The 11,652-nt window shown below is 72.8% G+C and overlaps 3 protein-coding genes across 3 annotated transcripts; 1 reads left to right on the top strand and 2 right to left on the bottom strand.

Annotated features, from left to right (window-relative positions):
* Window positions 1-1,322: 1,322 nt before the first annotated feature.
* AURANDRAFT_4977 (hypothetical protein) lies at window positions 1,323-1,826 on the bottom strand (the record flags this gene model as incomplete). Its single annotated transcript, XM_009034600.1, has 1 exon — window positions 1,323-1,826. A coding segment is annotated over one exon (504 nt), but the record flags the coding sequence as incomplete, so codon positions are not given.
* A 1,294-nt stretch (window positions 1,827-3,120) lies between these two features.
* On the bottom strand, window positions 3,121-4,086 carry AURANDRAFT_61019 (hypothetical protein; the record flags this gene model as incomplete). The annotated part of the gene is made up of 1 exon (XM_009034687.1): window positions 3,121-4,086. One exon carries the CDS (start codon window positions 4,084-4,086, stop codon window positions 3,121-3,123), a length of 966 nt encoding a protein of 321 aa, XP_009032935.1.
* A 454-nt stretch (window positions 4,087-4,540) lies between these two features.
* Window positions 4,541-5,908, top strand: AURANDRAFT_19548 (hypothetical protein; the record flags this gene model as incomplete). Its single annotated transcript, XM_009035251.1, has 2 exons — window positions 4,541-4,900; window positions 4,973-5,908. The coding sequence occupies 2 exons, from the start codon at window positions 4,541-4,543 to the stop codon at window positions 5,906-5,908; spliced, it is 1,296 nt and encodes a 431-aa protein (XP_009033499.1).
* Between the last annotated feature and the right edge of the window lie 5,744 nt (window positions 5,909-11,652).

Genomic DNA, 11,652 nt, shown 5'->3' with positions numbered 1-11,652 from the left:
CGTCGCCGCGGCCGGCGCGGCGGCGGCGACGGGCCCCGCGCCGGCCAAGCCGGCGCCCGCGCGCAGCCGTCCCCCCGCGCCCGCGCCGCCGCCGCGGGCCAAGCAGCACCGGTCGCCGCCGCCCGACGCGGCCGCGGCCGGCCGGGCGCCCGCGCTCACGGTCCTCCCGCCGGAGGGCGAGCTGTAATTCTATGCGGCGGGGGGGGGCGCGCGACGGCGGAGCGCTGGCTCGTGAAGAGCGTCGCGCAGGCGCCCTCGGCCATTCCCTTTGGCGCCGGCAGGGTAGCCTCGGAGTCGCAGGAGTCGCAAGCGAGAAGGGAAACGAGGCGTCAACACGGCTTCAAGCGTCGAAGTCCTGGGCGATCGAGACGACGTAATAGCGGTCCGCCGCCCGTCGCAGCGCTGCTCAACAGAGATGGCGCGCGGCAACCAGGCGATCAAGTCGCAGGAGCGCAACGCCAAGGCGGCCGCCGCCGCCGGCAAGTCGCCCGAGGAGCGCGCCGCCGCGAAGAAAAAAGTGGAGCAGGACAAGACGGCGAACCAGTGCGCCGTCTGCAAGCAGACGTTCCTCGTCAACGCGAGCGACCTCCAGCTCTACCAGCACGTGCTGACGAAGCACGACAAGGACGCGTCGACGCCGGAGAAGTTCTTCCCGAAGCTCAAGGGCTACGACCCCAGCGCCAAGGCGGCGCCCGCGGCCGCCGCGAAGCGCGAGAAGATCGTCGAGAAGTCGAAGAAGCAGAAGAGCGGCGACGACCTCAGCGCGCTCCTCTCCGAGGGCCTCACGGTCGGCAAGAAGAAGGGGAATAAGAAGTGAGCCGCGTTATGACCGGGGGCGCGGCCCGGGGGCCTCACTTGCGGAGCGTCTCGAAGCGCTTCTGGAGCTCGTCGTAGTCCGTCGCCGCGTCGTCGGCCGGGCCGACGTGGGGGATGCGCGCGTGGAGGTCGTCGTCGGCGGGCGGCGGCGGCGGCGGCGGCGGCGGCGGCGCGGGCGCGTCCTCGTAGCCGACGGCCGGCGGGATGTCGAGGTGGTGCGGCGCCGTCGACGTCTCGTCGCCGCCGCCCTGCTTCGCCGCCGCGTCGTCGAAGGCGTCCGCGCCGACGCGGGGGATCGCCGGATCCGCGTCCGGCTCCAGCACGGCGACGACCGTCGCCTGGGGCGGCTGGCTGACGACGAGGGGCGGCGGCGCCGCCGGCGGCGCCGCGGCGCCGTAGGCGCCCGCGAGGTTCGAGCCCGGCGCGACGGGCACGGAGAAGCCCGACGGGCCCGGCATGGCCATCGCCGCTAAATCGCCCGGCGCCACGCCCAGGTCCGGCTCGGCCCAGTCCACGCCGTGCTCCGCCGCGATGGCCTTGAGGTACTCGACGACGAGGTGCGCGCTCGGCGGCGCGACGCCGAGCTTGTGGACGACGCGCGCGTTGACGCACTCGCACGCGTTCGTCCTCGCCGCTTCCGCGAACGCCTCGCCGTACTTGAGCTCGAGCTGGATTGCTACTTCTTTGAGCTCCGGCACCTCGCAGCGCCGCGACGCCCAGATGAGCGTGCAGAGCGCCTCGCGCATGTCCGGCGGGCACTCCTTCTCCGACGCGACGAGCGCGCACCGCTCGTGGAGCAGCTCGCACAAAAGCCCCACGAGCTCGTAGGCCTCGATGGTGAAGTCGAGGCGGATGAGGTGCTCCACGCGGATCCGCGCCTTCTCCTCCTTGCCGTCGCGCAGCAGCGCCGCGATGTCGCGCTTCTGCGTCTTGATCAAATTCGTCTTCTTCGAGTTGAGGATCGACAGCCGGTTCTCCGCCATCTTCAGGTGCGGCTTCAGCTTGTTCACGCGGAACCGCTCCAGGCCCAGGGACCGCAGGAAGCCGCCCATGGCGCCGGCGGAAGAGGGCGGCCGGGCGCGGCGGCTGGGCACTCCGCAAAGCCCCGCGCAAGTGCTTCGCGTCGCGCGTCGCGGCAGCGTCTTCGATGCACGGCACGGTCAACACGATGCACCAAGCTCACGATTCCCATCATTCCAGGCGCCGTCCAGTGCAGCCCCTCCGCCTCGAGAAGCCAACGACCGACGCATGCTGGGGTTTCAGTACACGCACGACATCAGCCTCAAGATCCTGGGCACGGGCGACGGCGCCGACAGCGACGACGAGCCCGAGCGCGGCGCGTGCGCGTCCGCCGGCGACGCCGCCGGCGGCGACCTCGGCCAGGTCATGGCGGCGCTCGCGTCGGCCCGGCGCGAGGCGGCGCGCGGCGCGCGGGCCCTCGCCGCGGCGCGCGACGACCTCGACCGCTCGGCCGCCGACGCCGCGGCGTCGCGCGCGGCGCTCGCGGCGAGCCGGCGGGAGGCCGCGGCCCTCCGGCGACAGCGCGACGCCGCGAACCTGCGGCGCGAGCGCGTCGAGGCGACGCTCCGCGCGGAGCGCGACGAGCAGGACCCGACGAAGCGCACGCTGCTGCGCATGGCCGAGAGCAGCGCCCGCGACGCGCACGCGGCGCGCGAGGACGCGCTCAGACTCCGCCACGAGGTCGCCGTCCGGGACCTCGAGCTCCGCGGCGCGCGCGACGCGCTCGCGGCGGCGTCGACGGGCGCGCCCCGCGCGCCACGGCGCCCGAGCCGGCGCGCGTCCTTCTTCGCCAAGCGGTCCGGCGGCTCGTCGTCCCTCTCGTCGTCCTTCGCGTCGTCCGCGTCGAATTTCTCCTTCGCGCTCCCGAGGCGCTCCGCGAGCGACGGCTCCCGCGGGAGCGACGCGTCGGCGACGCCGCCGGAGAGCCCGCCGCCGAGCGACGACGGCGTCGAGGACCCGCCGCGGCGCCGCCGGCCGTTCTTCCGCGGCGTCGAAGCCCGGGACCTCGACGAGCTCCTCACGCGCGAGAAGCCGTCCTGGCTCGACGCGGAGGCGCCCCAGCCCCTCGAGCGCCTCGACACGAACAAGCACTTCGGCTTCGGCCTCGGCGAGTTCGACGCGTTCTTCCGCGGCGCGCCCGCCGACGACGGCCGGCCGAACCTCGTCGCCGGCGACTAGGCCCGGCGTCGTTCCCCCCTCTCTTTACGTGTATGTTCCTTTGAGGTTGAAGTCCAAGTTGAAGCGGCGTTTAACATATCCCGCCGGCGGGATATGTTATCCTCCCTAGAGGAACGGCGCCCAGGGGTTGGCGACCTTGGCCGCGTCCGCGCCGGGCCGCGGCGCGAAGCCCCGGCTCACGAAGAGCGCGTCCCGGCGCCGCGCGGCCTCGAAGCCCGCGGCGCACTCCGCGCGCGCGACGTCGAGCGTGCGCTGGGGCCGGAGCTGCGCGAGCGTCAGCGCGTCGACCCAGGAGGCCGCCGCGTCGGAGGGCACGTCCGCGGCCGCGTCGGGCTGGACCGTGACCGTGCGCGCGTCGAGCCGCGGCGCGCCGGAGCCGCCGCCGAAGCCGCCGTCGAGGCACCGTCGCATGCGCGGCGTCGGGTTCCGGAAGAGCGGCGGGATGTGCATGGAGCACATGGCCGCGTCGAGGAGCTCGTCCATGGACGCGAAGCCGTCGACGAGGCGCACGCCGGCGCCCGACGGCGCCGTGAGCGCCGCGAGCGCCGGCGGGAGCGCGTCGCTGGCGTCCACGACGCCGAAGATCCGCGCGACGCGCGCCGTGACGGCGCGCAGCGCGCGGAGGACGCCGACGACGAGCGACGCGAGCCACCGGTTCCAGCCGAAGGGACACGGCGTCACCGCGACGACGAGGCGGGACCGCGCCGCCACGAGCGCCGGGTCCGGCGGCAGGCGCCGAAACAAGTCCCGGAGGCACCGCTCGTCGTCCCAGAACAGGCCGAGCGCGCGCGCGTTCCAGCGGCCGAGGCAGTAGGGCCCGTAGTCCCGCTCGAACCACGCGAACGGCTCGACGCCCGACGCTAAACAAACCCCGGGGTAGCATCCGCCCGACGTCACCACGATCCGCACGAGCTCGTGCGCGTAGCGCACGAAGACGAACTGGCAGACGCCGATGGCGTGCGTGACCTTCAGGCCGCAGGTGCCCAGCGACAGCGACGGCGGCGGCGGCGGCACGGTTGCGGCCGCGTCCGTGTCCGACACGTCCGTGTCCGCGTCCGAGGGCAGCCCCATCTCAGAGGGCTGGAGCACTAGCTGCCCGCCACCATGCTGCGCTGTAACGATGTTTGCGGAGAAGCGTCTGTTGCCGGCAAGGTGCCCGCCCGGCGCGCCGCGGGTGCGCGCGGCCGGGCGAGCGGCAAGATCTTCGGCGTCGGAAAGTTGCCACGCCCGGCATCCTCGCGCCGCCGCCATTGGCGCAATCAAAACCAACCCAACTCGCTCCATGGCCCTGCTGCTCCGCACGTCGCGCCCCCTGGGCCGGTCCCTGCGGCGCCTGAGCGTGGCGGCGTCGAGCGCCGAGCCCGAGCGCGAGGCGCACAAGGTCGTCAACGCGCCGTCGATCGCCGACGCCGTGCCCCAGCCGGCCTACGACGCGCCGTCCAACGCCTGCGGCGACGTGTCGGCGCGGCACTGGGAGGCGGAGTGGTCCACGGCGGAGATCGAGGCGGCCTCGCAGGAGAACGGCATGTTCACCTGGGGCCCGTCGGACCCCGCGCGCGCGGGCGCGCCGCTGATCGCGCGCGGCGAGGGCGTCTACGTCTACGACCGCGACGGCAAGCAGTACCTCGACTGGACGTCCCAGGCCGTCTGCGCGAACCTGGGCTACACCGTGCCCCCCAAGGTCAAGGCCGCCGTCATGAAGCAGTTCGACGAGCTGCCCTACGCGTACAGCGGCCTCGCGATGACCGAGGTCCGCGCGCGGCTCTCAGATTTGCTCGGCGAGCTCCTCCCCGGCGATCTGAGCGGCTTCATCTTCCCCTCGAGCGGCGCCGAGGCCAACGAGGGCGCCATCCGCATGGCCCGGCGCTTCACGGGCCGGCACAAGGTCGCGGCCGGCGTCCGCATGCGAGCGCCTTCCGCCGGGGCCGCGATCGTTTTCCCGACGCGACGTTTTTAGGTCATGACGCGGTACCGGTCCTACCACGGCGGCACGGCGACGACGATGGCGGCGACGGGCGACTTCCGGCGCCACTTCGCCGAGGCGGGCACGAGTGGCTTCGTGAAGATCGTCGACCCGACGCCCTTTGGCTTCTCCTGGGGCGACGACGAGGCGACGGCCTGCGCGCGCGCGCTCGGCGCTTTGCGGGAGCAGATCCTCATGGAGGGGCCCGAGACCATCGCGTGCATGCTCCTCGAGGCCGTGCCCGGCGCCGCGGGCGTGCTCCTCCCCCCCAAGGGCTACATGGAGGGCGTCGCGGCGCTCTGCAAGGAGCACGGCATCCTGCTCATCGCCGACGAGGTCATGACGGGCTTCGGCCGGTCCGGCGAGATGTTCGGCTTCCAGCACTACGCGATCCAGCCCGACATCGTCACCTTCGCCAAGGGCATCTCCGCGTCCTACATCCCCCTCAGCGGCATCGCCGTGTCCAAGGAGATCCAGGATTATTTCCGGACGACGCCCCTGGGCTACGGCGCGACGTACCAGGCGCACCCCGTGGCCATGGCCTGCGGCTACGAGGTCGTCAAGCACACGCTCGAGGCCGACGTGCTGGGCCACGTGCGGGAGCTCGCGCCCGTGCTCAAGGAGCTCATGCAGACCCTCGCCGACGAGCACGACTGCGTCCGCCAGGTCCGGTCCGTGGGCCTCTTCGGCGCCGCGGACCTCGTCAACACGTCGGGACCGGACGCGGGCAACCGCGTCTCTCCGCTCCAGGGCGGCGGGCCCAACGCGGCGAAGATCAACGGCTTCAAGCAGGCCATGCTCGACGAGGGGCTCATCAGCCTCTTCCGCAACTGCATGATCCACGTCGCGCCGCCCCTCGTCATCACGGAGCCCGAGCTCCGCGACGGCTTCGACCGCATGCACCGCGCGCTCAAGAAGGCCGACTTCTGAAGGTCCCCGGGCCGAAGCAGGTTCCGACCCCCCCGCCCCGCCCGCGCTCTAAGGACGCGATCGCCCCGACTCGCGGCCATCTCTACGCTCGTGGTACTCGTTTGGACCCCTCCAGCCGTCAAATTTCGCCAAAAAAGACCGGTTTTTACCTCGGATTGTATCGTGATATGCGCGTCTCCAGCTTTGATCGAGAGAACTGCTCGTCGAGTGTCTCGGCCTGGCGAGTTCGACAGATCTAGCCACAGATGTCGGCGATGATACCGATGCTTCGGTGGGTCGTGTTGGCTCTGTTGTGGCGGAGCGGGCGTGGAACATTCCGGCACGGGCTCGCCGACGCGGGACCGCTCGACGCGCACGCCGACGCGGGACCGCTCGACGCGCGCGCCGACGCGGGGCCGCTCGACGCGCTCGCCGACGCGGTGCCGCCCGACGCGACCGCACGCGCGGGTGGGGCGGCGTGCGCGCCGTGGAAGGGGCGGAGCGACGTGAGCGCGTGCGCGCCGGCCGCGATCATCATCGGCGGGCAGAAGTGCGGCACGACGGCGCTGCTCGAGTGGCTCGACGCGCACCCGGCGCTGCGCGGCCCGGGAAAGCGACGGCTCGTGCACGAGATGCACTACTTCGACCGCCGCGCGAAGCGGACCCGCTTCTTCTCCGCGAACTCGAGCTGGGACGACTACCTCTCGCACTTCCGGCGGCCGGCGGCGGGTCCCAGCACGCTCGCGATCGAGAAGACGCCCAACTACCTCTCCGACCCCGTCGCGGCGCACGAGCTGCGCGCGACGCTGCCGGGCGCGCGCGTCGTCGCGCTTCTCCGCGATCCCGCGAAGCGCGCGTACTCCGAATTCTGGCACAACTGCCGCAGGAAGCACTGGGCGCTGGCCTCGGGAGACGGCGCCGCCTTTGGGAGTCTCGAGATGCGCGTCGACCACGTCGCCAAGGCCCAACGCCCGGAGTGCACCGCCGAGCTGTACGAGGCGTACCTCGAGCGCCGCGGCGCGCGCGCGGGGCTCGACGGCGCGGACGCCGCGCTGGCCGGCGCGCCGACGCTCGCCAAGTCGCTGTACGCGCTGCACCTCGCGCGGTACGCGCGTCTGTTCGGCTGCGACGCGCTCTACCTCACGCTGAGCGAGGAGTTCTACGCGCGCCCCGCCGCCGTCGCGAACGACGTCGCGCGGTGGCTCGCTGCGTGGAAACCAAATCTTCGACCCGACTTCAATGTGCGCGTAATCGAACGGTTTGGACCAGCTTCTTCGGCTGAGCTTCGAGAACTCAACGAGAGCAATCGATTCGTCCAAAAATCAGCCGAATCGACTTCGATTTGACCGAGATAGAGAGTTCTGAAGTTTGGTGGGGACCCCCCAAACCAGTGGTTGATTTCCACACAGGTGGCTCGGGCTGCCGCCGCACCGGTACCGCGTCGCGCGCGCGCGCAACGCGCGCGGCTACGCGGAGCTCTGCGACGGCCGCCGGTCGTCCGGCCCGTCCAAGTCGGCCGTCGAGCCCGAGTACCCGCCGCCGACGCCGCGGACGCGCGACATCCTCGCCGCGCGGCTCGCGCCCACGGTCGCCGCGCTGCGCGCCGCGTTCCCGCAGCTCCTCGACCCCGATCGCTGGGCGCGCCATCCCGACCGCCAGACCATCGTGGACGCGGGCCGCCAGTGCGGAGCGTCGCCCGGCCTCTTCACTACGGCCGATGAGCGAGCGGCGAGGCAGGAGATCGCCGGCGACTGCGCCGGTCACGGTACGAACAAAACGAGCGCGCCGTCGCGCAAGCACCATCGGGTGACGAGTGGGGGAAATCGAAATCGCACAATCGTAAGGCGTTTAACATATCCCACCGGCAGACCCGCGCGGAGGAGGTCGGGCGCCGCGGCGGTCGGGTCAGCGACCGGCCGCGGCACCGTCATAATCGCGCTTTCCGGGCCCGCCCGGCGGCCGGGCGCCTAGACGACGCAGGCGCCCGCGCCGCCCTCGACGCTCGAGCACACCTTCGCGGTCGACCCGGCGGCGCAGGCGCCGGCGACGACTTTGTCGTAGGTCGGCGACGTCAGCGCCTTGTCCGCGATGGCGACGGCGGGGATGTACGCGCTCCCGGGGTACTGCGCGTTGAACAGCTTCGCGGCCTCCGTGAGGAGGTCCGTGGCCTCGCCGCTCGCGAAGCAGGTCATGACGTCGTCGGCGCTCACGCCGGCCTTGGCGGCGCAGGCCGCCGCGAGCTTGGGCGCCGTGGACCAGTCGGTCTCGTCGGCGCACGCCACGAAGTCCACGGCGCACCCGTTCGTCGCGCCGGCGAGCGTCGCGCCGCAGAGCTTCATGGCGCACGCGATGGTCTTCTCCGCGTCGCAGCCTTTTTCGTCGACGCAGTTGCCGCCGACGGACCGCACGGCGGGGACGACGCGGAGCGTGTCCGTGGCGTTGAAGGCGGCGAAGAGCTTCGGCAGGCTCGAGCTCGAAGGCCCGGCACCCGGGTCACTCGGCGCCGAAATAGTAATCAATGTCGACGGCCTGCGCCGCGGCGAGGAGCACGAGGACCTGCTTGAGCATGGCGGCAGCGACGAAGGCGGAAACGCACACGATTCGGACGAAGGGCAGCCCTTCAAACGCGCCCAATCAGCTCGCCGGCCTCGAAGGGATGTTGCACAGCAAGCCGCCGAGGAGCGCAGGATGGGTGCTTCCTCACGCTTCGGCGTCGCGCTCGCGCTCGTTTCGGCGCTCGCGGTCCGCGGCGACCCCGGCGCGACGGGCGCGCCGAGCGCGTCGCCGCTGCCCGCGCCGAGCGCTGCGCCCTACGCCGCGCCGACCGCGCCTTCCTCGCCCGCGCCGACGGCCGCGCCGTTCTCCGCCCCAAGCGCGTCGCCGTCGCCCGCCCCGAGCGCGTCGCCGTCGCCCGCGCCGACGAAAACACCGCACGCGACGACTTCGACGCCGACGACGCCGGCGCCGACGACGCCGGCGCCGACGACGCCGACGCCGACGCCGCACGCGACGCCGACGCCGACGACGCCGGCGCCGACGAAACCGACGACGCCGCCGCCGACGACGCCGGCGCCGACGACGCCGCCCCCGACGGCCGCGCCGGCGACGGCCGCGCCGTCGCCCGCGCCGTCGCTCGCGCCGACGATGAACACCATCGGCCTGCGCAACTCCTGGAGCTTCATCCTCAGCGTCGTCCAGCTCTACGCGTGCTTCGGGGCCGCGCTGCTCGCTTTGTTCGAGGGCGGCCGCCACCTCGGCTACTGCTACGCGTCGCGCGCGGGCGACACGGCGCGGCGCGCGGCGGCCCACGGCCCCCGCGGCGACCGCGCGGCCGTCTTCGCGCGGCGCTGTGTGGAAATCAAATATTCAATCTGACTTCAATGTGCGCTTATGCGACAGTCTCGATGCAAGCGCTTCGGCTGTGCTTCGAGAACTCGACGAGAGCAATCGATTCGTCCAAAAATCAGCCGAATCGACTTCGATTTGATCGAGATAGAGAGGTTTGAAGTTTTTGCTGAACAGGGCGTCCCACTGGTTGATTTCCACACAGGCGCGGCGGTCGCGGCTGCCGCTCGGCTGGGCCAAGGCCGCGCTCCGGTGCCCCGACGAGGCGCTCGTGACGCTCCACGGCCTCGACGCCTTCGCGTGCGTCGCGTTCCTCCGCCTTTGTTTGCGGCTCGCGCTCGCGGCCTGCGGCCTGTCGTGCGGTTGTCTCCTGCCGCTCTACTACCTCGTCGCGCGCGACGCGGGCGAGTACGCGGGCGACGACTTCCTCGACGACGAGGCCGCGCGCGAGCGCCACGCGTTCCTCCGCCTCACGCTCCGCGCGGCGATCTCGAGCCGGAGCGCCGACGGGCCCGGCGACGCCGTCGCCGACGTCGCGGCCGCCGCGGCCGTCGCCGTCGCCTGGGCGCTCGCGCTCGCCGCCTACGCCGCGTGCCGCGCCGCGTACCGGAGCCACCGCGACGCGCGCCTCGAGTGGATCTTGCGGGGCGACCCGGACTGGCCCCGCGAGGCGACGTACACGGTGCTGCTCCAGCACCTGCCGCCGTCGCTGCGCGACGACGCGGCGCTCGCGCGCCACCTCGAGACGCTCTTCCCGGGCGCCGTCGCCGCCGCGCGCGTCGTCCCGGGCGCCGGCGGCGGCGGTTCGTCGACGGGCGGACGGTCCTGCGTCGCGGCGGTCTACGACGCGCTCCCGCGGCGCCGGGGCTCCGTCGTGCGCCGCGCGCGGCTGTCCACGGAGGACGGCCTCGACTGCCTCACGGACGCGCTCGTCGACCGGACCGAGGGCTTCCTGGAGACCGAGGACGGCGACGACGAGGTCGAGGTCGAGGCCTACGCGGACGACGCGCGGCGCCGCGGCGGCCAGAGCGGCCAGCTGCCCCTCTTCCTCGAGGAGCTCTACCTGCTGAGCGTGGGCCGGACGTCGCGGTCGTCGGCCTTCGCGACGTTCCGGACGCTCGGCGCCGCGGCCGTCGCGGCCTCGACGAAGCTCAGCCACCGCGCGTTCACGACGCTCGGCGAGCCGGCGCCGGCGCCGGGCGACGTGCTCTGGCGCAACGCGGCGAGCTCCCTGCGGCAGCGGCGGCTGCGGACGTGGGTCGTCGACTTCGTCGCCGTGCCCGTCGCCGGGGGGCTCTGGGTGTCGTTCATCTCCTACGTCGGGCTCGCGCTCCAGTCGGACGCCGCGCGGCGGTGGTGCGGCTCGAACGTCGCGCCGCTCCTGCTGCCCTTCCTGAACGCCAACGCCGTCGAGGGCATCGACGACGACGACGCGCTCCAGCGCGCGGCGGCCGACTTCGCGGCGAAGACCTTGGCGACGGGCGTGGGCCTCTTCTCGCTGCTGGCCGTGCCGTGGGTCGCGTACGCGCTCGCGGCGTGCTACGAGCGGCCCCTGAGCCGCGGCGCGGTGCAGGTCTTGGTGTTTCGCCGCTACGCCCTGTTCCAGTTCCTCTGGATCTACGTGTCGCTCATCTCGCTGAGCGTCGAGGGGCTCGGCGAGCTTTTAGCGAGGAACCCGCGCGACGCGCTCGAGCTGCTCTGCTCGCGCATCGCGGAGGCGTCGGGCTACTTCGTGTCCGTGCTCGTCATCAAGGCCTTCTTCGGGCTGGCCTGGGAGCTCGCGCGGCCCTGGCCGCTGTTCTCGAAGACCCTGGCGCGCTACGTCGCGCGGAGGCGGCGCCTCGCGCGGAACCCCTTCGACGACGGCGACGAGCTCGCGTGCCCGGCGGACCCGGCGCGCTACGGCTGGATCCTGCCGAACGTCGTCGTCGTGGCGTGCATCCTGTTCACCTTCGCCGTGATCACGCCCCTGCTGACGCCCTTCGCGGTATTGTACTTCGCCGGCGCCTACGTCGTCTACAAGCACCAGCTCCTCTTCGTCTTCGCGCCGCCGGCGCAGCTCGGCGGCGCGTTCTTCCCCCTGCTGCTCCAGGCGCTGCTCAACGCGCTGACGGCGTCCCAGGTCGTGCTCTTCGGCTTCTTCCTCTCCGCGCAGGCCTGGGGCCTCGCGTCCTTCGCGTTCCCGCTGCCCTTCGTGTCGCAGCTCGTCGCGCTGAGCCTCCGGAGCGGCTACCACGACGCGCTCCGGGGGCTGCCCCTCAACGTCGCGCGCCACGTCGACAAGCACCCGCGGGCCCGCGAGCCCCACGCCGGATCCTACGCGGGGCCGGGCGTCGCCGCCGCGGCCGCGGCCGTCGAGAACCCGCTCCGCCGCGCGGACCCGCCGCCGTCCGCGCCCGACGACCGGCCCGCGTCGGCGT

Source organism: Aureococcus anophagefferens, assembly GCF_000186865.1.
Source record: "Aureococcus anophagefferens unplaced genomic scaffold AURANscaffold_2, whole genome shotgun sequence".
In the NCBI taxonomy this organism is placed as follows: domain Eukaryota; class Pelagophyceae; order Pelagomonadales; family Pelagomonadaceae; genus Aureococcus; species Aureococcus anophagefferens.
Note: the sequence above shows the minus strand (reverse complement) of the source record. Positions and strands in the feature narration are given on the sequence as shown.